The sequence below is a fragment of the Cyanistes caeruleus genome, chromosome 2 (assembly GCF_971803275.1).
Source record: "Cyanistes caeruleus chromosome 2, bCyaCae1.hap1.1, whole genome shotgun sequence".
NCBI classification, from domain to species: Eukaryota; Metazoa; Chordata; class Aves; order Passeriformes; family Paridae; genus Cyanistes; species Cyanistes caeruleus.
Window position 1 is genome coordinate 102,768,951 of NC_141702.1, and position 23,759 is coordinate 102,792,709.

The window sequence follows — 23,759 nt, forward strand, 5'->3', positions numbered from 1 at the left end:
TGTTCTCCCAGAGCTCCTGTCAGACACAGATCCAGCTCATTGTCCTGGACAGCAAATTTCATGAAGTTCAGACAAGATGCATTTTGAAAGCCCTATTTCTGATAAACCTTGAAAAGCTGAACTACTTTGGATTTACAGCTCAAAGTTTAAAAAGGATCAGACAGTGAAAAGTGAGCCCAGTAAGAACTTGCCATTTCCTTTCAAATGACTGAGATGAAAATGTTACATGCACAAGTTCCACTGAATTTCTTTCCCAGCTTTTATTCCCAAGCTCAGGATTCAGGCATATAAGTAATTTTTATGCCCTACCTGCTGCCTTTTGATAATAGAAAAACACAGCGAGAGTCTAAATCTACCAGTACTCCTCCCTTTCTGTATTACCATTCTTTAAAAATTTACATACGTCACAGCCAGGCACTCACAGCCAGAATATAACCAGAATTACTTATTGGCCTCTAAATCTTTACATAGAATCAGTTTCTTTTGTTACTCTAGTCATTTTACCATTTTTTTTTTCTCTGCCTATTTTAAATGTGATGGCAACAATGTGGTCAGTGTATCACAGTAGTGAATTTCCACAGTCAGGATATTGTCACAGTATCTTCTAACAGCATTGGGTCTCATGATCATGTTGGACCCATTTGTGCTGGATGCCAGACAAGCAGAAAATATTGTTCCTGGCCTGAGAAATAAGACGAGCAGACAAAGAATGAAATTAAATACCACCATTTTTGCACCAGTTTCATTTTTCCTGACATTGCTTTTGTTGGCGGTTTCCTTTCACTTTTTTAATTGAGGAGAGGGAAAAATAGAAAAAAGGAATCAGAGTAGTTCATTCATATTCAATAAAGTCTTTCAAAAAGTCACTATCTTAATACAAAATAATCTTTTCAGCGGGAAAAATTGTTGGCATTAAGTATAAATGTTTTCAGTTTCATAAGAAAAAGGAGCTGCTAACATGTTTTCAGTATGTGAAAAGCTCTTTTCAACATAAAAGTGTTTCTTTAAATGAAAATGCTGCAGCTGTGCTCAAGCAATCTAGGAAGGAGAATTTCTGGAGTCACTGTCAAAAGAGATTAGCTTTACAGAATAAGCAAGTAGGTCACTGTTACAGAAAAAGCCGTCTCTTGGCAGTTGTCTAGACAGCAAAAAACATTCCTCATCTGCTAAACCTTAATTCAAGAAAAAAAAGGCAAAAAACAACAACAACAAATCAACAGTACCATTGGCAGATTTTTGTCTTAAAGGCTATACAGCAGGCTTATGAGGCAGATTTCTAGCAGCTCAGCAATACTTCAGCTGAAACTCTATAATCAAGGGAGATGCCCTTTACACAAGGATTCTGTCAATACCACTCACTGGCTTCAAAGGAAGGTCAAAGAGATTTTCAAATACCAAACAAATGTACATTTGGAAAGCTCAAGAAGAATGGACAATCAGTTCTTCTTGGTTTTTTTTTTTTTCCCCCATCTGTCTCAGAGGGAAAAAAAAGGAGATCTTTATACATGCACTCCTTTTGACTGCTTTTCACAGCAGGCAAGGTAACGGCTTAACAGAATTCTGAAAATAATAGGAAGGTCAAGAAATTTTGCTCTGATATTCACCAAATTTCAAGCAAAACTAGAGAGCAGTAAACTTGCCCCCTTCAGAGAGCAAAGTGACTCAAGCACACTTGCAGCAGTCATTCAAAGTAGGCTTAATAAGGTCTGACAATAGAAGCTAAAATTCCTGAGCAAGTGTCAGAAAAAGAAACAAGCGATGTAAGAAGGATCCCGATAATTGGCGTCTGAGAAGTCATTTTCCAGCACAAATCTTTTGTTTCTACCCCCAGAGGTCAGCTGTCCTGCACATGTTTGTTTTAAAGCAGTTGAATTTGTTCAGTGTAATATGCAAACAAAACAGAAATCATGGCTAATCCTGGCAGAACAAGATGGAAAACTTTGCTGACATCTAAAATGAGATTAGCAAAAAGCTAAAAGTATTTCTCTCCCCTGCTGCCTCCTCCCCTCACCAAGGAAAAAAAAAATCCAGAATATACACGAAAACATGTTGCAAATGCTTGTTACTAGATGCTACACAGGTGCCTAAGATATATCTCATCCAAAGCAACATGCATGAATCCAGTACTTAAAGTTTTTAATGCTATTGAGCTAGCTGCAATTTTGTTAACAAGTACATTTGGGAACAGCATTTGGAACTTCAGCAAGGCCAGTTGCTGAGCCCTGCCCTTGGGTCACAACAAGCCCAGGCTGTGCTACAGGCTGGGAGCAGAGTGGCTGGAAAGCTGCCCAGTGGAAAAGGACCTGGGGGTGCTGGTCAACAGCAGCTGAACATGAGCCAGGGTGTCCAAGTAGGCCACTGACACCCTGGCCTGTATCAGCAATAATGAGGCCAGCAGGACTGGGGCAGTGACTGTCCCCCTGTACTGGGCAGTGGTGAGGCCACACCTCGAGTGCTGTGTCCAGTTCTGGGCCCCTCACCACAGCAAACACTGAGGGGCTGGAGAGACTCCAGAGAAGGGCAGTGGGGCTGGGTAAGGGTCTGGAGCACAAGCCTGATGGGGAGCAGCTGGGGGAGCTGGGGGTGTTCAGCCTGGACAGGAGGCTCAGGGGACACCTTATCACTCTCCACAACTGCTTGAAAGGACAGCCAGGTGGGGATTGGTCTCTCCTCCAACAAGTAACACAAACCAGAGGAAAGAGCCTCAAACTGCATCAGGGGAGGCTGGACACAAGGAAGGATTTCTTTGTTGAAAGGTTGGTTAAGCATTTGAGCAGGCTACGCCAAGGGAGGTGGTGGAGTCACTAGCCCTGGAAATGTTCAAGAGAAAAGTGGACACAGCACTTAGTGCCACGTTCTGGTCGGCACAGTGGTGCTCGGTCAAAGGCTGGGCTCAATGATCTTGCCAAGGTTTTCACTGTAAAAATGGACGAAGGTTTTTTTTGTCTTACAACAACAGCTGCCCAAGCAACATTTGGATATCTGTTCTTGTGTCTCTCATGATGTCTCTGCAAAGATTAAACTCAGAAAAAGTTCTCTGCTTACTTTATGTTCCTGTGCTGAGATTATTTTCTTACACCTCCTTGGCTAGCAGAGAGGCTGATAATTTCATTATATGAATAGAACACATATTGTATTGTCCCCCTCAGAAGCTCACTTTTCAGCTAAAAGAACATTTGGACACTAAGCACTGGTAGACTTCACTTGCCTCTTAGTATAGGTGCCCTCCTTAGATTTCAGGACAATCTCACTGCCCTTTCTAGCACACTCTACATCACCACCTCAAAAGCCAAGCAAGAATCCAGGTTCAGGAAACATGAGAGGAGCTGCCCACTCTAGCACAGATCCAATTTCAGTACCAACAGGAGAACCCTGCTCTCCTCACCGCAACCACTTGTGCTCTTTAACAGGGTGTGGGCACTAAGGCTATCTATAGATTCAGCAGTTTTACCTATACCTTTATTTTACTTCTCTTTCACTGTAGACTTCAATATTGTGTTAATTTAGACACAGATGTACAATTAAAATACATTCTTAAAAGATCTCTTTCCATGATGAATTGCTGATTTTATTTTATCATTTATGAAGCAAATCTTCTTTATCTTTCTTAGGAGAAGAAAAAAATCTGTTCCATATTTTAGACTTAGAAATATCAGAAACATTACATCTCTGTCAGAAGTGAGTAAATATCCAGAGATAACTCAGGTATCTCATAGCATTAAACAAACATCCATCTCACCAAAGACTTCCTTGAACAGATGTGAGCCTGAGATAACAGCAGAGGAAGACAGAAATGTAAGCCCTTATCATCTGATTCTTTTATAATCTTGTTGAAGCATCTCAAAAGGTTGGCTCAGACGATTATTTTTCATTACTCAAAATCCTGTCAGGGATTCATCTATCTTATGCCTCTGGATGGCTCCCAGTATCTAATGAGCACCATGGAGACAGGAGATAGTCCAGAGCCCTTTCCCATTTAAACCATGAGACATTAGTAATATTTCAGGTGTTATTTGTTGATATAGTCTCCAGTTCCAGTGGAGCACAGCAAGTTAGGGAGATTTGAACTCCCAAGATCAGAAGAACATAGAAAAAGAAAAAAAAATTACAATGAGCCACATGCACAAACCCCTTTTCCACAGGCTTGAAAGGACAGTCAAAAGTAGCTTCTCCATCCTCCCTGTCACTCACTGTTTTTAGAGCACTTCACAACAGGTAACTCCCACTGCTTCTGCTAACTCCTTCCCATCCACACTCAATGCAATTGGCAACACTGAAGGTGTCATCAGAAAAAGGAAGCTTTATTTTGCCACTGCAAGTGAAAATGGCTGTGGGGTTAAAGAAATTATTTTGAACTAGTCATAGAACTACTAATACATAGTATTTCAAAACACCCATAAAGGCTTGAGGGGATCCCGCCATGGGGAGGAGGAGGAAGAGAAAAAAACTCTCTCACATCCCTCAGGCTCATCCAAGTCACAGAAAGGCTGCACAGACACAAGAACATCTGCATGCTTAAGCTCACTTTTGCTTGTAACCCAATTTTACATGTGTGAACATTCTTTCAGGTGTGTTAACATACAGTCAGTCTGATGAAGAAACCAATGAAATGGTAATGGAGAAACTCTCTGGGACAGGATCACAACTGTCAGGTCTCCACGTGCTACTTTTTCAGGAGCAGACAATGCCCAGTATTTCATCAGCTGCCAGCCTGACCTACCTGAGCCACACCACACCTCAGCAAGGTGGCACTCGGTCTCCCCGGGCTCCTTGCACAGCTCCACCACATCTCTGCAGGTTGTCTCAGGGGTGACTGGCACCTCAGTGAAGTGCTGCTCGTTGTTACTGAGGTACACGGTCAGAAACATCTGCAAAAGACAAAAGCACACGTTACTTTCCAACACAAAGCAGACTGCACCTCGGAGTCACAACCTGCTCATTAAACGCATTTTCTAAATTTTCTAAACAACCCCAAATTTCTTTAAGGTATAAGCAAGAGAGACAGAATTACTACAGAAGTAATCCCCTGTTCAACTAAATTACATTGCTAGAGGATTACTCAGTTTTAAATCTGGACCTGGTGCTCCTTCCTTCTCTCTTCAGGTGATGTGCCAAAACTCCTCCCTCCTTACTATGTGCATATGTATCCTGCAATCATTTGACAGCAGGAGAAACAGTCAACTAGAGTTCAGCAGGAGTGAAAAACAATGGTAATTACATCTGGTATAAAAAAGACCAGAGCTTACTACATAGGCAGTGAAGTGGAAAGACAATTTGCATTTCTGTAACATATTTCATCAAAATGAAACACATGACAACTTGCTCTGCCCTTTGTCACCCCCCAAACCCCATTCCCAGGAAACCAAGGACATTTTACTTGGCTTCTTCTTCACAGCTGGAAAAGGATCCTCAATCCTTGGTTTTTCTGTTTATACACACCACACAGATGTTGTTCTTGCTCACATCTTTCCTGCCACAACTATTAAACGAGCACTCTAAAAAATTAGTTGCCATATTTGATAGAAAACGTTGATGATGGCTGCCTCTGAGCACCATCCTGCTACATGCTATTAATATTAAACTGCTATCAAAGTTTAGCTGCTAGCTAAAAATTAATGTCAATTCTCTTGAGACCAAGTCTCAGCTTCAGTCTCAACTGGCTATTAGACACATGGCTTCCAGCAACACAAAAATCAGTCAAATATCTCCAGAAAGCAATTACTCTGCTAAGGATTTCAAGCAACAGCAACCTATACAATTCAGGATTTTTCAAACAGATGGAAAAGGTGTTTTCTCAAGGAAAGACATAAATCCTTGCCTGTCCTCATTTCTACAGGGTGAAAGGGATATACATCCTCAGCAGCAACAGTTTAAGAGGTCAAAAAGGAGGAAAACGAGGCCAAATCAAACAAGGGAAGAGAGGTATAAATAACCTTCTAAATAAGTTTAAATAATAATTTTTAAAAAGTAACAAAACCATTATCACATGCAGTACTTGTGTGATTTTGTGTAAATACTATGGAATTTGAGTTTTTTATGCCTTTGCAAAGTGAAATTTAGCCCCATCTGTTTCACAGCTTTAGGAATCCTCTGTTGGGGATTCTCACAGAACACAACCATGCACATGCACATTCCTGATGTCTCTAAAGCCTTTCCAGGGCTCTTTTGAGTGCCAAGATCTCCTTCAACCCTATGAGAGAGGCTGCCTTTACTCTTTTAAAAGCTTTTGACAAAAACATTACAGACTCTGCACACCTTGTTACACAGAGTGCAAGTTTTGGTCCACTCCTGGCAGTATCAACACTTGGAAACAGTGTTTTTTTGGGCCCTGCCAATGCACCAAGAGCACAGAACTTCTGACCACTGGTTTTGCCCAGCTGGCCAAGACAAGGATTTCTGATAAATTCCCGAACATCTTCTACAAATATTCACAGAGAGGAAAATGCCTGCTGAAAGCAAGCTCAAAGCTGACTGATGGCTACATTTCCCCACCCATTTCCTTGTCACTTTATGGGAGGGGGGAAAAAAACAAAACAAAAAAAAATCTCAACAAGAAAACCAAACAAAAAAGCCAAACTTGGAGCTTGTAAAGAAGGAAGCCAGGAGAGAGGATGTGGAGGTAGGTAAGATCGGTTTACCACACACTTATTATATAGTGAAGATGAGCACAACTGGCTCTGCTGCCTACAGTACAAGGAGGTAGTGACCTAAATTAAGAGACAAAGCTTTCCAAGCAGGAACTCTGACACTTGGCTTTAATATCTTTTGTCACAGAACATGCTACCTTTCAGATGCAGTGTCTCTGACTCCCCTAAAGGAGCCTGACAGTGAAGGATGTCAGGTGCAGCCAGGTAAGAATATCTCAATCACGATTACTGGGGCAGAAGAGTATAAAATAAAGAAGAAGTTCCCAAATAGACTTACAGCAGGGTTATGTAGGTGTGTAAAACATACCAACCCTTCACATTTAATGCTGTACAACCTTGTATTCAGAACACCACTAAATGGCGCAGGCTGTGCGTCTGCAATAACATTTGTTAATTTAAAAGATGAGCTCACAGATGGGAATTAAGAGAAAATTATAAAAACCATGGCATTATACACAAAGCAGACCTAATTTGACCCTAGCACGGCTGTTCACCCTTCAGTGTGCCTGCCTATATCCAGTTGTTAATCCTCAGGATTTAGCAATACAGACAACTACACAGGAAGGATCACGAGTTGCCATTTCTATCCACAATGCTCAGGATAATTACTAATACATTAAGCCAAGAGCACTCAAACCTGCTCTGTGGGGGCCATTTCTGGGACTTGGGAGTGTCTGCATTACCTCTAGTCCACATATTCTAGGAACTAAGGAAAGGAAAAGCAACCAAACTGCAAATTCCAAAAAAAACCCTAAGTCCTTAGAATCTAAAGCAACTAAAATGTTATGATACTGATCTTACCTCATCCTGCTTCCCTTCAGCTCCAGGGGCAATGCTGAGACGTCCAAGTTCTCTAAGTAGCTGCACTCCTCTCGCACCGAACAGTGTCACATTTGTCACCACTGCCTGCTGGCCTGCGAGGCCTCCCGGGGTACCCTGCTGCCCACCTGGGCACACTGGAGCCAAAGGCAAGCTGACCAGAGAGTGTCCATCACAGAGACACCTCTTCCCAGAGAGGAGTGGGAAAGGTGAAGAACCCGACGTGAATGAACACCTACTGTGGCTTCTTGGGGCTGCCCATCACCCTTGGTGGCTGCTGTGGCCTGCACCACCTCAAAATGGGATCCCAGGGATTCACTCATGCTTCCCCTGGGAATGGTTCAACTGTGCCATTCATTAACCACCCTGCCAGTTAGTTCATATCACTGTTTTATTGCTGTGTGGCAACAAACAATGGAAGTGAGTACTCTCCTGACACTTTGTTCAGAAGCTGGAGTCCCTACACCCACCTGGAGCACAAAACAGTTTCTTGCTCCTCCCTGAAATTGAAGCTATTAGGACAGTTGTATACAAACATCCAGCAATTTCAAAGGGGAAAAAACCAAACCCAACATGCAAAACATTCAGTTTCAAACTGAAACTGAAACTTCGGCATAAATGAAGGACTTGATTTTAAAAAAAGCAAATGGAAAGACAAATTTCAGTCAGACCTTGTACTTTTTTTTAAAGATAGCATGAAAACAATTATTGAAACATCTGAAAATTCTATATAGCCTTGGATGAGGGTTTTTTCCTCTAGACTTTCAAAGACTGAGTTTTAGGAATGCCCAGCACCGAGCATTTTTTGAACAGGACTCAGATCCCTAAGTAAGTTCTAAACAAAAAGATTTCCCTCCCTTTTCCTAGCCCACAGATATGCTCACTATAGGTACTGAAAAGCTTTAAAATACAAAAGCACTGCAGTACTTTGGCACACTTGGGAGAAAACAGAGGTGTTGTGTATCTACTGAAGCAGTTCCTTTTAAAAATCACATCACAGATTCCAGCTGACTCTGCTCCAGCTTAGAAAACAGAAGTTTGCAGTTATGGAGCCACCAAATGAGGCAGTTCGATCGGCTGCACCAAGGACATCAGAGAGAAGACCAAGGTCACACGAGCTAAAGCAAGGGACAGTTTTTGCAAGGAATGACTGCAGTGTTTGACTTACAAACAACTGGATGGAAAAGCAGAGTACTGAATATAAAGGGACCTCATGTCTCAAAAAAGCCTGCCACTTAAGCCACAAATATTAAAAAAAATACATACTGCTGTGAAGAACAACTTTGAGTATCCTCAGTACAAAATTTATAATTTTGATTCAACTCGTATTATTTATGAATGAGCTCTAACTACAGCCTAAGTCAGGACTGTAACACACCCAGGAACAGGAAGGGAGCATAGCAAGGAAAGCAACCAAACAGAAGGAGCGAAGAGGGCATCAATTAAATCAAGTCACAGGCCATTTTATAATCCTCCAACTTCTCTTCTGTACATCATCCCAAACAGCCTGACATTTGCCTGCAAATCTGACCCATTCATCGCTGAGCTCATCAGTGGGACCATTTCATACAATTACACCAATATTAAATACAAAAGGTCTCAACGTCTGCAAATACATTTTCAACTGAAAGTAAAATATTTAATAATGGTTAACTCTGTAAAAGTGCTAGGCTATGACCACACTTTATTTTGGCTCCTGCTGTGTTGCCACACAAAACAAAAACTCAAAACAAAATAATAAAAAATCCAAACCCAGAAGAATTCATTTCCTAAAACTAACCTGAGTAAACACATGTCTTATAATTCACATCCATCCAACAAGATCTCATTTCACATCAAAGGCCTTGTATCACTCTACTCCTTAGATCAGAAGGCCTCAATTATTGATTAAAGGGGAGGGGGGGGAAATAGAAATGCAATTTGCTTTTCAGCTTTGATGGTGTTTCTGCAAGGATCAGACTTCTCTTACTCCTTAGTTATTATGAAGCTGATGTCACACATCTTCGGTATTAAAAGTGCTCAGTTGAATACTTTGTAACTAATACACTAATAGTATTCAAGATTCAAATATTCAGGACAACACCCTCATATGGGGCATGATGTACATTAAAATACATTTAATTAATTCTTGAAACTATCGGAGTTAAAAGGGACAGATTTCCCCCCTCCCCACATTTCTAGGGAAAGATTTCATTCAGGTCATAAAACGTCAGCAATGGGCAGCAATCAGCAAAACTCAGTCCCTTACAAAATACAACCAAGAAGAGAATATATTAAAAAAAGAACAGCCCTGTTTTTCACTACTGTCTGAACTCCTAACTTTATGGAGGCTTCCTGCACAGCATGCACGACACAATACAAACTGTGGCATCTATTCACACAGTATTCTTCAGCTTCAAAGCACTTCACAACCAGGAAGTCATGACACAAGCAAGCAGTTTCCTACTTTACAGGCAGGGAAACTGAGGCATACAAGAAGGCAATAACAGAGCCAGTCCCATTATTTGATAGCCAAACAAGCATACTACCTCTGGAAAATTTGATTCATTTTGTTACCTTGCATCAGAGCCAATAATATAATTCTGTACCACATTCTGTATAAGCTGCATTTCAGACCGAAACCTAATCCCTTCAACCACTGTGTTGCAGGTTTTTATATTTCTATAACACAGCTAAGTAGTGGTTTTAGCTTGCATAACAAATTTTCTCGGCTCTCTTTTTTAAGGAGGCATTCGAAGTCGCTCTTCAGGTCTTTTCAAACCTCAACAGTTTCTATGAATTTACATCCTGAACTAAAATGTAATTTTAGAAGCTACTTTTAGTTAGATGAAAAACTAGCAACATAGAAATTTTAGAACACATTAACTATCACATTTCAAGTGCAGGTGACAGAAATGAGAAATAACTGCTTTCACCCACAGCTTAAACTACTACTAAGTCTTCCCTGATAAATACAAAACCCCTCCACACAAAGAGTTTTAAATTTAAGTCTTGCATCTTACCTAGTAGGAGCAACGACACTGCACCTTCCCAGATGGCTACAAAGAAATCAGTGGCTAAAACAGATATTTTTGCTGACTTGATGCAACTTTCTAAACAGCAGAAGACAGCCTGCACAACAGCACATTTTCCTGTTCTGATAAGCAGCAGTCACAACTGGTGCACAGTTACAGCTCTCCATTCAGTGCAAAATATACCACAATAAAGTAATTCAGTGATTCTTCTGCGTGAAGTCCCTCAGAACCTGAAAACCATCCTTCAGGAGGCAACATCCTCACTTAATGTGCCTAAAGATTAAGGTAAGCAAAAGATTAAGGTAAGCAAAAGATAATAATAGACTTACTAGAAGACAGGCACAGGGGATGACTGCTATCCCTGATCCTTTTCATAGTCAGCCATGCAAAAAGGGTTCAACAGAAATGCAGAGTAAAGTTTAGTATTTGCCTCCAGACACACCCAAACACATGGAGTTCAGCTCCTGCCATCTCACCCTCCGCACACACTACTCCGTTTATTTTGCACTGGCTTTGGGCCATAAATACGAGAAAGGAAGTTATGATGCAAGGTAGGTGGAGTACAGTAGGAAGCACCATGAGATTGCTCATATAATTCCCAGTCTATATAAAGCACAGCCTTTTTCCCTTTTCATTGTATCACAGCAGAAAACGAGACCGAGCCTTTACTCTAAATGGCATGGTACTTTCTACTTGTACAGATTATTTAAATGATAGGTTTGTTATGCATTTGTATTTTATCTTTAGCAAAAATGTCAATTTTTTTCCAGGACTTAAAATACAACACACATCTATGTGCACTTTGAGGAGGGCATGGGAGAAAATGAGCTGGAAGCAGCAAAGAGGAAGCTTTCCCTTTCCTTTTTTTCCTCCTCTCTTTTATCCTTACTGTAGAGAGAACAGAATGAAAGCCATCTGCTTATGGTATATGCTAGTTCAACTGGGCAAAGGCTATAACACAAATGCCACATTACATCTCACTATCAGGCATCTGAATCATCACAATGGGAATCTGAAGAGCTGCAAGGGAAACAGCCCAAGTTTTGGCCAAGTATTGTTACTGTCTGAAATTAATGGATGGACGTTCGCTCTCATTCTACTTCATGGACTGCAATTTCAACAGCAGAACTCACAGTGCAGTTCAGACTTACTAATGAGGAATATGCAATAACGATCTTCCTGCCAAATCTTGTAGAAAATCATTATCTTAGATTAGCAATTTTGATTTTGTGAAGTCTATCAGGCATAGCTCAGGACTGGTAAACACAGGATTCCTGACCTACATCCCCCCTTCTTTCAGCAGAGCATTATGCAGACAGTCTTTTAAGAGAGCTTTCCAAACAAAAACTTTTACTTTGAACCCAAGCTACGTTTTCCAACTTGACATTTTTCTTCAGGCATTTTCATACACAAGAAAGCAGAAGTCCTCCCACAAGCCAGACACCAGAAAGGTCTATGCAAATATAGCTCACTATTTTAAATGAACACTCAGCACAGGAGCAACCTAACTCCCCATTCCTTGGCTGAGCTACCACGTACCACACAAGGCTAGAAAATCTCAGACAAAGGTGGCTTTTAAAGCCACCCATACTTTTGCACTGCAAGTATCTATTGCAACATCAGCATTTACTAGGGAAAAAAAACACAAAAAAACCTTGAAAGTGTGTAGTAGGTTGACCCTGGCTGGATGCCAGGCAACCACCAAAGCCTCTCTTATCACCAACCCCCTCCACAACTGAATGAGGGAGACAAAACATAATGAAGGAATCATATGTTGAGATAAGAAGCTGCAGATCACTCCCCAGAAGTCACAGGCAAAAGAGATTCAAATTAGAGATATTAACTGGATTTATGACTAAAAAACTCAGAGCAGGATAAGAAGTACAGCAAGACCTTTCCCCCACCTTTCCAGCTCTAGCTCTTCCCCCACAGCGGTGCAGGGAAATGGGAATAAGGATAATGGTCAGTTCATCACATGTTGTTCCTGCTGCTGCTCAGGGAGAGGAGTCCTTCCCCTGCCCCAGTGAGGGGTCCATCCCATGGGATAAAGATCTCCATGAACTTCTCCAGTTCAGTCCCCCTCAGGGGTAACAGCTCTCCACAAGCTGCTACAAGGGCAGGTCACTCTTCCGCACGGTGCAGCGTTTCAGAGGCACAGTGTGAGCCTCCCACAGGGTCACAGGTCCTACCAGGAAACCTACTCCAGCATGGGCTCCTCTCTCCACAGGTCTGAAGGTCCCTTCCAGGAGCCTCTTCCACCATGGTTCAGTGCTCACCCACAGCCTCCTCTGAGACATGTCCCTGCTCCGGTGTGGGTTCTCTCCATGGGCTGCTGGTGCACCTCTGCATCTCCATGGACCTCCAAGTGATGCAGGGGCACAGCTGCCTCCCCATGGTCTTCACCACATCTGCACAATATGGTTTCTTCCTTCTTCCTAAATATATTATCCCAGAGGTGCTGCCACCATTTCTGACTGGTCTAGCCTTGGCCAGCAGCAGGTCCATCTTGGAGCTGGCTGGAATTGGCTCTGCTAGACATGGAGGAAGCTTCTGGCAGTTTCTCACAGAAGCCACCCTTGTAGCCTCCCCCCACCAAAACCTGGCTGTACAAACCCAATACAAGGATAAGAACCAAACAAACTGGCCTGTAAGATATATAAAATACATTGGTTTCAATAACACCTGTAGGAAACCACAGCCTTTTTTTACTGAGCACCCACATTTGCCAACACAAATCATCTATAGATCATTCTGCTCAGACCTGAATACACTTGGATTTGCATCAATGTAGTTAAACAACTGCAGGAATTCAGAGTAAACAAACCCTGAATATATTCTTCATATTATACCACACAGCAGCATGTTCACAGATCCCTTATCACTGCCATCTGTGTAGCTCCTCTCCTTCAACATATTCCCTTCCACTCCAAAATACTTGTTCCCTTTCTCCCCAAATCCTTCCTTCCTTGTGGCTCCTTGCAGACACTGCTTTTGCACTATGCAACACTTTACCATAAACTCCTGCAAGCTGTCAGAAAATCAAGCCCTCACACGGTGTTTGTGCTTGTATTGGTGTCCCACTTACAGCTTGCTCCTCCTCCTCCTCCTGAAACCAGCAAAGGAGAATTGAATCTTTGGAGATTTGCCCCTTCAAGAAGACTCTACCTCGTCTTCTGCATTCAGCACCAAGTTATAAACATTTCATACACAAGGAGAATGAAATTAACATTATTTTCATGCAGATAAAAAATGTTACCATGTAATTCTTACAATAGATGTGTACTACAGAAAAGGGGAATGTACGAGTCCAACTTATACAACATAATCACAGGGGGTTCCAGTTGCTCCTCCTCCCATTCTTCAGTTTCAAAACACAGACTGTTCTAATGATCCTAAAGTCAAGGCAACATCCAAACATGAGTGGGGTTATGAACTCAAGCTTAAGCCTGAATCATCTCAATTTTCTGTACTTGCGTCAAACCCAGAGGAAGTCTTTGTACAAAAGAAAAAAAAAAAAGTAGTAATAACTACATAAGGGAAAATAAAAAAAAGAAAGTAAGCTGCCCTTGCTGCTCTAGAGCTTTGCATCCCCCCTGCATTGGGAATAAGCGTTATGGTTCTCTCAGCCTCCTACATGGCCAGAGGCCAGAAAAGGGCCACACTAAGTGCTCCCGTTCGGGACTTGGGAGAATTATACATCTCTAGACAATCCTTTAAAATGCAGGTAGTTTCTCCCAATGAAAAGAAAGCCAACTGTTTTTCCTGGTAACAAAAAAAAAGATTTTGTACAAAACTCTTCCTCGAGAAAAGCAAAAATAGATGTGCATCAGGGATGAAAGCATATTTAACACCACCTACACCTAAACAACACAGGCTATCACAGGATCTGGCACCTGTCCCACCCACACCACACCTCCCACTGCCTAAAACACCAACTCTTTCTGGATTTAAAAACACTCATTTTCTGCTTTTCCAGCCAATGTGTAATAATCTCACCAATAAAAAGACGATCGACATTCACACCAGGAAGCAACTCCACCTCAGCCCACCAGAACACGCGAGGCAAAGTCACATTTATCATACAGCAAGTGCCTACCCATACATCAAGCACATTTATTATTTAAATTCTATTTACTGGTACCAGGGTGCTGTGCTAGTGGGAACACCCATGCATGGGGGAGGGCAGGGTATGGAAGCAGAAGAGAAGAATTTCTTTTTTTGTGAGTTAATGTATCTAAAATAGTATTTAAAAAAAAAAAAAAGGAAAGAAAGAAAGAAAGAAAGCGGAAGATTTGCGATGCAATAGCAACACAAAACAAATCATGTAGCAAGTCAGAAAAAATGAGGGCGTAGAACACTCATTTACTCCAGACCCAGCAACTTTCACAGAGCTCTGTGCCAAACACTTTTGAAAATACATTGTATTAGTCACTCCTCCAGGAAAACAGCTGTCAAAACCTGTGTCCTACCTCCATAAAACAGATCTATGTGTCCAAACCAAAACACTCATGACACACAAAGGTAGGTCAGAGGACACACCATTTCTGTCATCTGAAACAATGACATGTTTAACCACACAGGTTAATTCCAGTGTGGGAAAAGCCACAGGACAATGGGATGTTCTATGATGCATGCTGCCCAGTCTGGTACCCTAAAATGCATAACTACGATGGTAAATTCAGAGGCATTTTAGCACACCAGAGGCTGGGTTGACATCTTGTTTATGCTGCCATTCCAGAAGATGCTATTCAGCCATCTACCCTCAGTACAAGTGAGAAACAAACTAAACCAACCCAAACTAGGAATTTCAGACCAAACACCACAATAACATGCCTATTTATCGCTTTCAAAGTCTCCCTCCTGCTTTCCTACATATTTGCTGTTACAATGTAGAGGCTTCCTTGTTACATCTTCTAAATATCACCAGAGGAAATTATGTATTTTTGCTAGTCCAGTTTAATCCTTGCAGTGAGTGACAACACACAAAGATGGTGGAGAAATTCCTGTGTATTACCAACTCTCAAGAGAGGGTAGGAAGAGGATAAGGTATCATCTGATAGGTACCATCTCCAGCTCAGCCAACCTAAATGGTGAGCGCTGAGGCACACCATGACCTTCCCAAATCCACCCGTTATTTCTGATTGCACAGCCACGTGACAAATCACTTCCACCATGGAAGTCTTTTAGTTCCTTTTTGCCTTTAGTGCAGGCAGCATTTCCTACAAACCATCACCCAAGTCCTTATTAAATTCAAGGGGGAGCTGCAAAAGACACGTGACTTTGGGTGTGGATGGAAACCAAAGGAACATGACCATCCATTTGAGCAGCATCCTACTATTAAATTAATTGGGTGTAATGTCACACCACACCTTTGCAGAAGGGCAGCTCTTCCCAATTCACCACCAGCTCTGGGTGGGTACACTCCTGCTGCACGGAATGACCTTCACTTGTCACATCCAGGTGTCACTGCCAGGACAAACAGCATTGCAGACAACCAGGACAGCTACCAGCCAGTGACAAAGATGGCCAGCATGAAATGCCTGTGATCACACCTATTTGACAACAGCTGATACTATTATTATTCAAAGCCACAAAGGAGGAGTTTTGTCCTGCTGCTTCTGGGCTGCAAACACATAACATGAGTGATGAGTAACTAAAGCAGCAACCATTCAGCTGGCAAATAGGACACACTGAGCATTTGCAACAAAACAAATGGATCTTGGGTCTTTGTTGTTATTTTGCAGGTTCAAAGGGATCAGCAGGGCTAGTCCGACAGGAGAAATGATGGATGGCCAGACAGTCTTAGCCAACCACTTTACATTAACAGGATATGTAAAATTGCAGCAGAACTGGGAAGGAGAAATCTTGTCCCTTCAGTCAGGCCATGAGCCCAAGCAACCTGCTTGATCCAACCTTTGCTCCTGTGATGTGGAGCTCTACACACTTTAACTTGTATGCCAAACATTCAGGCTCTCTACCAGACGCTGCGAAGGGAGGCAGATTGTAGAGCTGATCACTGTCTGACAGGTTTTATTTAAGTGCCGCTCACTCCCCACAGCTCTTCCCAGGCAGTAGCAGACACACCAGCTGAGAAGTGAAGGGAGAACAGTTCAGCAGGGGAAGGCAGCAGAGCTTGCTGGGTGGCTTTTGGCTTTACAAGTTGTCACCAAAGTCATGACAGTGTTGTACAGAATGGTGGTTGCTTAGGTGATGTCACACCTATTTTAAATGAATTAAACAGAACAGAGTTGAAACAAATAACATTCATATAATGCCAGGCTCCTCTTGCATCATGAGCTTCAGAAGTTGTCCCTTTCAGCCTGGTACTACTTGGCTGCTCATTCAGCTTTCTTGGAGGTAGGGAACTACTTCTCTTAGCAAACACTGTTAAATAACAATGGTTTTTGTGCAACACTGGTAAATCACTCTGCAGAAGGGTCTCACGGACAACACCTACGGACAATAGCAGAGGCACAACAGTGCAGAGGCAAGAAGTGCTGTTTCCATGGCTTCCCTGCACAAACCTTTCCTTGTAGCAGAGAACGTGTTCTCAAAAGGCTGGAAGATGCAGCGTGGCTGTCGCTGACAGAGAGGCTACAGGGCAGCATGACAGGACAGCAATGCTCTTCAGGAACACAGCCTGGACATGAGCCATGGCAGTGCCCCTGCCACCTTGGAATTTCACAGGAGAGCTTCCTGGCATTCTCCTGGGAGGTCTGGTTCATTTTGCCCAGTCCCTTGCACTCTGCCTTTCACGACTCAGTGACACCTCCCTCCCTCCCTCCCTCTGTTACAGACAGAAATCAGTCATTCCCTGCCATGTTGGCTTCTCCTGAACACTTGATTTTGTTGAGACACACAGTTGTACTACAGCTAAGATCAGAGAACTCTAACAAATTCTAGGAACACCACCCTTCAGAGGGTCTACCCTGGCTTAGGATATCCAAAGATGGCAAAAAGAGGTTTCACCCATCTGGAAAAGTCAGGATAACAATCGGGAGCTAACAACCACTGCTCTTCGTGATTCAGATGCTAATCTAGGTAAGATTCTGCATTCAGGAACAAATACTTATGTACGATGGAGAGCGGGGGATGGGGGGGGGGGGGGGGGGAAATCTTTGCACACTCTTAAAAAAAAGAAAGGAGAAAGTGCACTAGACAAGCCACCACCCTCAGGCAGCAGGGAAATTAGCAAGTGTTGGGGGTTAGGTTTCCTTTGTTTTGTTCCTTCTTACCTATAGAATTTTCCCCATAAGTTGCTAAGAAACACTGACTACTGGGCACTTACGGGTACTTAAGAAAACAAAGAAGTTGCCAAGCTCAGAGGGAAGGAGGGCATCTGGTTGCATTTCTCTCAGCTGGGAAGTTTCTCTCGGAGGGACTGACATACCTCGGGATTTGGGCAGGTAAAGGAAGGCTGGGGCAGCTGCTGGCTCTCGCTCCGGGGCTTCAGAGGACGGTCGGAGCTGCTGCTGCTCGGGAAAAGGAATCTGCTAGCACCGCCACAAACCCAGCCCGGAGCTGTTTCTCCTGTGGGGTGAGCTGAGAGCAGCCACTGTCCCGGGCCCTTATTAACACCCACCGCAGTAAAAGAGGAACCTATGGCCGTGTGCTCGTGTGCCCGGGATCCTGAGCTGGCCTGTCCCTGCCCTGCTGCCCCTCAGAGTCCTGCTGGGGCACCGGCATCGACTGCCCCAGGGCCTGTGAGGCAAAGCCTCTGTCCCATCCCTTCCCATCCCGGCCGAAAAGGCTGTCAGGAAGTTCCCAGATCTGCTTGGTGTTAATGCCAGAGCTGTGGTTTGTTTGCCTTGTTACACATACTAGTAAAGAACTGTTATTCCTATCCTCATATCTTTACCTGACAGACCCTTAATTTCAAAATTACAATAATTCGGAGGGAGGGGGTTTAGATTCTCCGTTCCAAGGGAGGCTCCTGCCTTCCCTAGCAGACACCTGTCTTTCAAACACTTGTAACTGCGCACAGGTATGACAGAAACAGCTGAGTAAGAAACCCAGATACGGGAAGTAAAACCCCTCCTCTAAATTCATATTATTTGCTGGCCCAGCCAAGCTGCACAACCTCAGCTGTGTCCAGCAAAGCTAAGGAATAGGAGGCTGAGATCCCTGTGTCTTGCTGAAGAGGCCTGTGGCCACTGAAGCTCAGGAAGGGGACGGTCACCTTGTACAAGGTCAAGTCTCCACACCTTGAGAATGCAAGAAGGATAAACCACAGCAGCGCTTCTGTGGCCTTCCAGTTCCTTGTTCACACGCTCACAGGCTGCTGCCACACTGGAGTTACTGTGGTTTGGTGCAGAACAGAGCTCAAATACATTAAAAAAGAATCCACTGAAGAGGATTTTAAAAAGAATTTTACTCTTTTACATAACGGAAAGAAAATCAAGGTAAGAAAAATACACAATTCCAGAGACTCTCCCTTAGCTTTCCATTCAAAGAAACAGTAGGATTTAACACCCTAATGAAACAGAGGAAAACCAATCTAAGCTTAGATCTAAATTACTCCTTAAGCAGTTAAATTTCACAAAATAGAAGTATCAAATGACAAGGAAAATCTCCTAACCTGGCCAATAAAAAACCAAAACAAACCCCACATACTGCTTCTTATCCAAGATACATCTTAAACAGTGAAATAATATTTATTTCATATACTTGCAATGGATTTGTGAAGAAGCATATCTTTCAGGGCCCATTCTCAAGCATGGAACAATGAATTACCACCAGAGTTCTCTTCCCATTTGTGATTAACCCAACAAATAATTTAAATTACTGATGTTGGATATGACAGACCTATATTCCAGCTGCACCACAATGTACCAGTTGGCTTGACTTTACAGGTCTCCCACATCCCAGGCTGAACTCACTGCATGACCTCTAACAAATGGTTTGACCTCCCTGAAGCTTCTGCTCACTTTATTCAGTGATGACCCATAGCAGTTTGCAATTTACAGATCAAATGTTTGATACAGAATAACTTAAAATAATAATGCTAGAACTTTTAAAGTCATCTCCCTATCAATTGTGGGAACACATCCATGTTTCCACACGAATTTGGGTCCTATAACCCAGATGCACTGCAGATAAAGGCTTTTAAGAATCAATTTTATTATCAAGAGAACCACATAGAACAGGCTATAATGGCAGTACAAGCCTGATTTTAAAATGTCTATGCTTTACTTTTACTTTGTCTATTCCTATCTTTGCAGAAGGATGAAATAAAGATATGAATAGGATTAAAAAAAAACAAAAAACAACAAAAAAAAACCCTAAAATCCTAGACAAATGCACAAAGTTTTCCCCAATCTTCCTTTTTAAAATAAACACCAGTAAAAAGTAGGGCACTGCACGCAGCCATCTACCAAAGGTTCATATCCTATTAAGACCTGGAAACATCACGGCACCATAGAAGAAATTCATACAGAAACTACATTACCAGCTCTGAAAACAAATTATTGGTATTAATGCCATAGAAACAAAACCCAAAAGGTTCATCCTTAGACACCAGTGGGTTCAACATCCACACAATTACCATCCCTATGGTGAAATACCCACTGAGGACACATGCATGACTAACTCTAAACAGCAGCAGCAAGATCCTGAATATTAATGATTAACTAAACACAAACAGCAAAAGCAGAAGATAACTTTGTGCCCTTTAACACGTCAGTCACAGTTGCTGTTCTGTCCCCACCTCACCATGAACATTTATCCTGAACTACAGCAAGTTATTTAACACTGTTCTAAATAACATTTCAGATCTTTCACATTCCACAGAAAAGTCTGAAACCTCTAAACCAGTTAAGCAGTAGTGACTAAGATAATTAAGTACATTTCACACGATGTCCAGGATTTCTGGTGACCTTTACTCACAGTATCATCCGACTCTTTGGGAACAAGATCAAAAAGTCTTTGCCTGACTCACAAGTGACTAAGCTGACAGAAACCAGGCCTCAAGATAATAAAACTGAGAGCAAAGAGAAGCTTTATCCGCTCGTTACCTCCTGAATAGGAGCATCCTCCAGTTTCCAGAGCACTGAGTAAGATTTTGCGGTGAAAGCCCAGACATTCAAAGGATCCGGGTGCTCCTTTGTTGTCAATGGGCACAAGCACCAGGAAGCAAGAAGTCCTTCTTCAGCTGTGCTGCCAAGCCATAGGAGGCAGCTTGAGCCAGTCTTCTCAGGGTTACCCGACTCCTTCTCCAGGGAGGCTGTATGGCAGCAAGGCACGACTCTGAACGTAATTAAACAAGCTCCATAACACACACAGTGGGAGAGAAAGGAGAGTCCCCAAGGCAGGCTGCTAACAAGGACAGAGGCCACACAAACGGAGCACTTTCAAGACTCTTTCTCTATCAATAACTTGAAAGGAATGTTAGGCACACTGCCATCCCGCCAGTTTATTCTGTGGAAATAACCTTTATACCTGCCTCTTTTAAAGTCCAACTGACTTGCATGTAAATTAATCCCACAAAACAGATCTGCTCACCAAAAAAGCAGAGATCCCATCTGACAAGGCTAGGAAGGAGAAGACAAAACAAAATTCCATGGATTATCCATCCATCCCAAACTTCATGACTGCATATTAGCCCTCGAAACTGTAAATGCAAGAGCCCCACAAGGCACTCAGCCCCTGAACTGTTCAATAGATCAGAAAAGGCATAATTAACTATTCCCATGGTCTCCACAGCTTGATCTGGTATGAATTTGTAATATTGCCCTTCCCCCACGTCTGATAAAAGCCACACAAAGAAACAAAGATATTAATGTACTGCTATGTAATATAACGCAAATTGCAGGTAGAGTGCTATGGTATTAAAATAGACATATGAGAAAGTAAATGCATTCAAAACTACCCCTGGAATAATTGTTCACTGGATAGAAAAAATTAAAAAAGATCTTGTTGTAACAGCACGAAGCAAAGGGAGGGGGAAAAGAGCACTCTGGGAACCTCAAGGCAGTGTTTTCTATTGTGCATAACGACAGGTCAGACTCTGCAAGAGGTTTGAGAAGTTTTGAGCTAAGACAGCACAGCAAAACAACCACCCAAGCTTTATTTAGCACTCTAGACAGAATACTTAAACATTGAGTACCACATTAAAGAGCTTGAATATAATATTAAAACTTTTAAATTATTAACATTAAGTGGATATTCAGTTAAAAGAACACTTAATAAACTAAATCCTCCAATCAGATGAAGATATGCAGCATATTCTTTGAAGAACTCACAGTCTGAAACTCCATTCGTGCACTGAAATCCATGAAAGGGGCCAAGGAGAACAGTGTTAATGACTGACAAACCTGATCAGAGGGAAATAATTAAAAAATCACAGGAAACAGCACTGAGATCCTACAGTTCACTTATCCCTCTCATAAACTCTGCTGAGGGTCAGTTTGTTTATAAACTTACAGCTGCTCATCTTACAAAGGGCAAGAGATTCATTTCTGCTAAAAGGTCTTTAGTTAAACCAGAAAAGTGTTTCCTACAAGAATTCCCAAAGATTGATTTACTACCTCAGTAAATCAGAATCCACATGGCAGGACCAATTAGCAAAACAGCTTTAATTTCAGGGGTTTTTTTAAAGGTAAAACATACACATATCTATAAACAAGTGAGCATTCTTCAATGAAAATATGTACTTGAAGTGTTTACTGGATGTGGCAACTCCAAGAAGATCACTTGGGACAAGATGTGTGACTTTAGAAGGAAAGCACTACTCCTTGTGCTATCAAAGCTATGGCATTAACACTTGAAAGCTTAACTTAATTAGAAAAGAACACATGGTTATCAAGAACTTCAGCATCAGACATTTCAGTCATTTCTGATGATAGAAGGTAAAACTTATTAAGGAATTAAAGTGCTCTCCAGTTATTCTTTACAGTGTGTCTTAAATTGAAGTGCCAAGTTAGTCCTTACCAATATAGCTGCAGGTCTGGATCCATCCTGGTTTCAGGAGGCCCCCAGTAACCAATGCACATAATTCAAATTGAAAAATTAATCCTTATCTAGATCAAGGGGGTCTGATCTCAAAAGTTCCCTGGGTATTAAAGGGTAGCTCAATCTACCACATCCCACATTCTGACAGAAGATAAACCTCAAACATTTATCCAGCATGCATAATGACCCAAATTATTTCTCAATACATGCTCCTTTTAGGGTAACAATGTAAAATAGAAGGAGAGATACCAATTATGCTGTGGAAAAATATGCTATTTTAGAAAGTGTTTCCAGCTCCTTTTTTCTACTTAACAGTACCAGTTACACTCCCACAAGCCTTCACAGATGAAAGGTGAGACAACCTCACACTGCTTGCCAGTGTTAACCCTGTTATTACCTTCATCAGTACAGCTACACACAAATTACTTCTCAGTACACCCTCATGCAGACTTTCAATCACATTGCCCTGACATATGGTTACAGCAGCAGTTTAGCTCCTATCTGTCATTACCACAAGGAAAACATTCCCATTTCAGGGTAGTCTCCCAAGAGCATGTGTAGTTATGCTGCTACAGCAATTTCCCAGCTTTTCCCTGGCAGCTGCTCAGAGGTGAATTCCTGGCTGGGCTCATGTTGCCTGTATTTCCCACTCAGGGAACAAACCGTGTTGTTTAATCCTTTGCCCACGCTCTCTTCTGGAGCACAAGAGATGGATGTGGAGCCGAGAGTTAAAATCATATACAGATAATTTGTAGGGTGGGCAAAAAGAGACATCTTAAACTTTAAGAAACAAAATATACTGTAGATAGTTTAGGGCCAGCCTACTACTTCTAATTCAAACAATGCAAAAAAAAGACTGAAGTCTATGAACACTTTATTATTGAATAATAAAAAGAACCCTCATGTCCTGCTCTCTCCACTTTCTCCAAACCCTCCTTCTCTGCCCATCTCAAACTTTTAGCTTTTCGTGAAAAGAGAAACGAGATTTTTTTAATTAACTAAAAGACAATGAAAATATGAAGAAAAGCTTTTTAAGCCGAATTAAAAGTTCTAATACTCAAAATACTTACATTTTTAATTCCTTAAGCCACTTCCAGCCCTCACAAACCTTTTATTATTCACAGTAAATGCAATGTGAAAAGGCCGTATTCATCCCTTTATTTACGTCTTAAAAACCAGAATCACTAATGAGTTGAGTCATCAGCCAAAGAGAAGTCTGAGCCACCGGGGCAATGCATACTCTGGAACTTGTCACCTGCAAATGCTGATGGGATAAGACTGCCTGTTTGTTTTCTCCTTTATTTGAACTCAGTGACAAGGAGCTCACCAG

At 42.0% G+C, this 23,759-nt stretch overlaps 1 protein-coding gene across 17 annotated transcripts in view; it reads right to left on the reverse strand.

Annotated features, from left to right (window-relative positions):
• TP53BP2 (tumor protein p53 binding protein 2) overlaps positions 1-23,759 on the reverse strand; it is a 64,199-nt gene that overhangs the window by 27,498 nt on the left and 12,942 nt on the right. For 15 of the 17 annotated variants that reach the window (XM_086878829.1, XM_086878831.1, XM_086878833.1 and 12 more), the window contains one exon: positions 4,721-4,868. In XM_086878829.1, the coding sequence (XP_086734955.1) occupies positions 4,721-4,868 (148 nt within the window). Of the gene's footprint in view, positions 1-4,720; positions 4,869-10,468; positions 10,754-10,809; positions 10,991-23,759 lie in introns of those variants that run through there. The other 2 variants (XM_023922896.2, XM_086878841.1) reach the window with 2 other exon arrangements.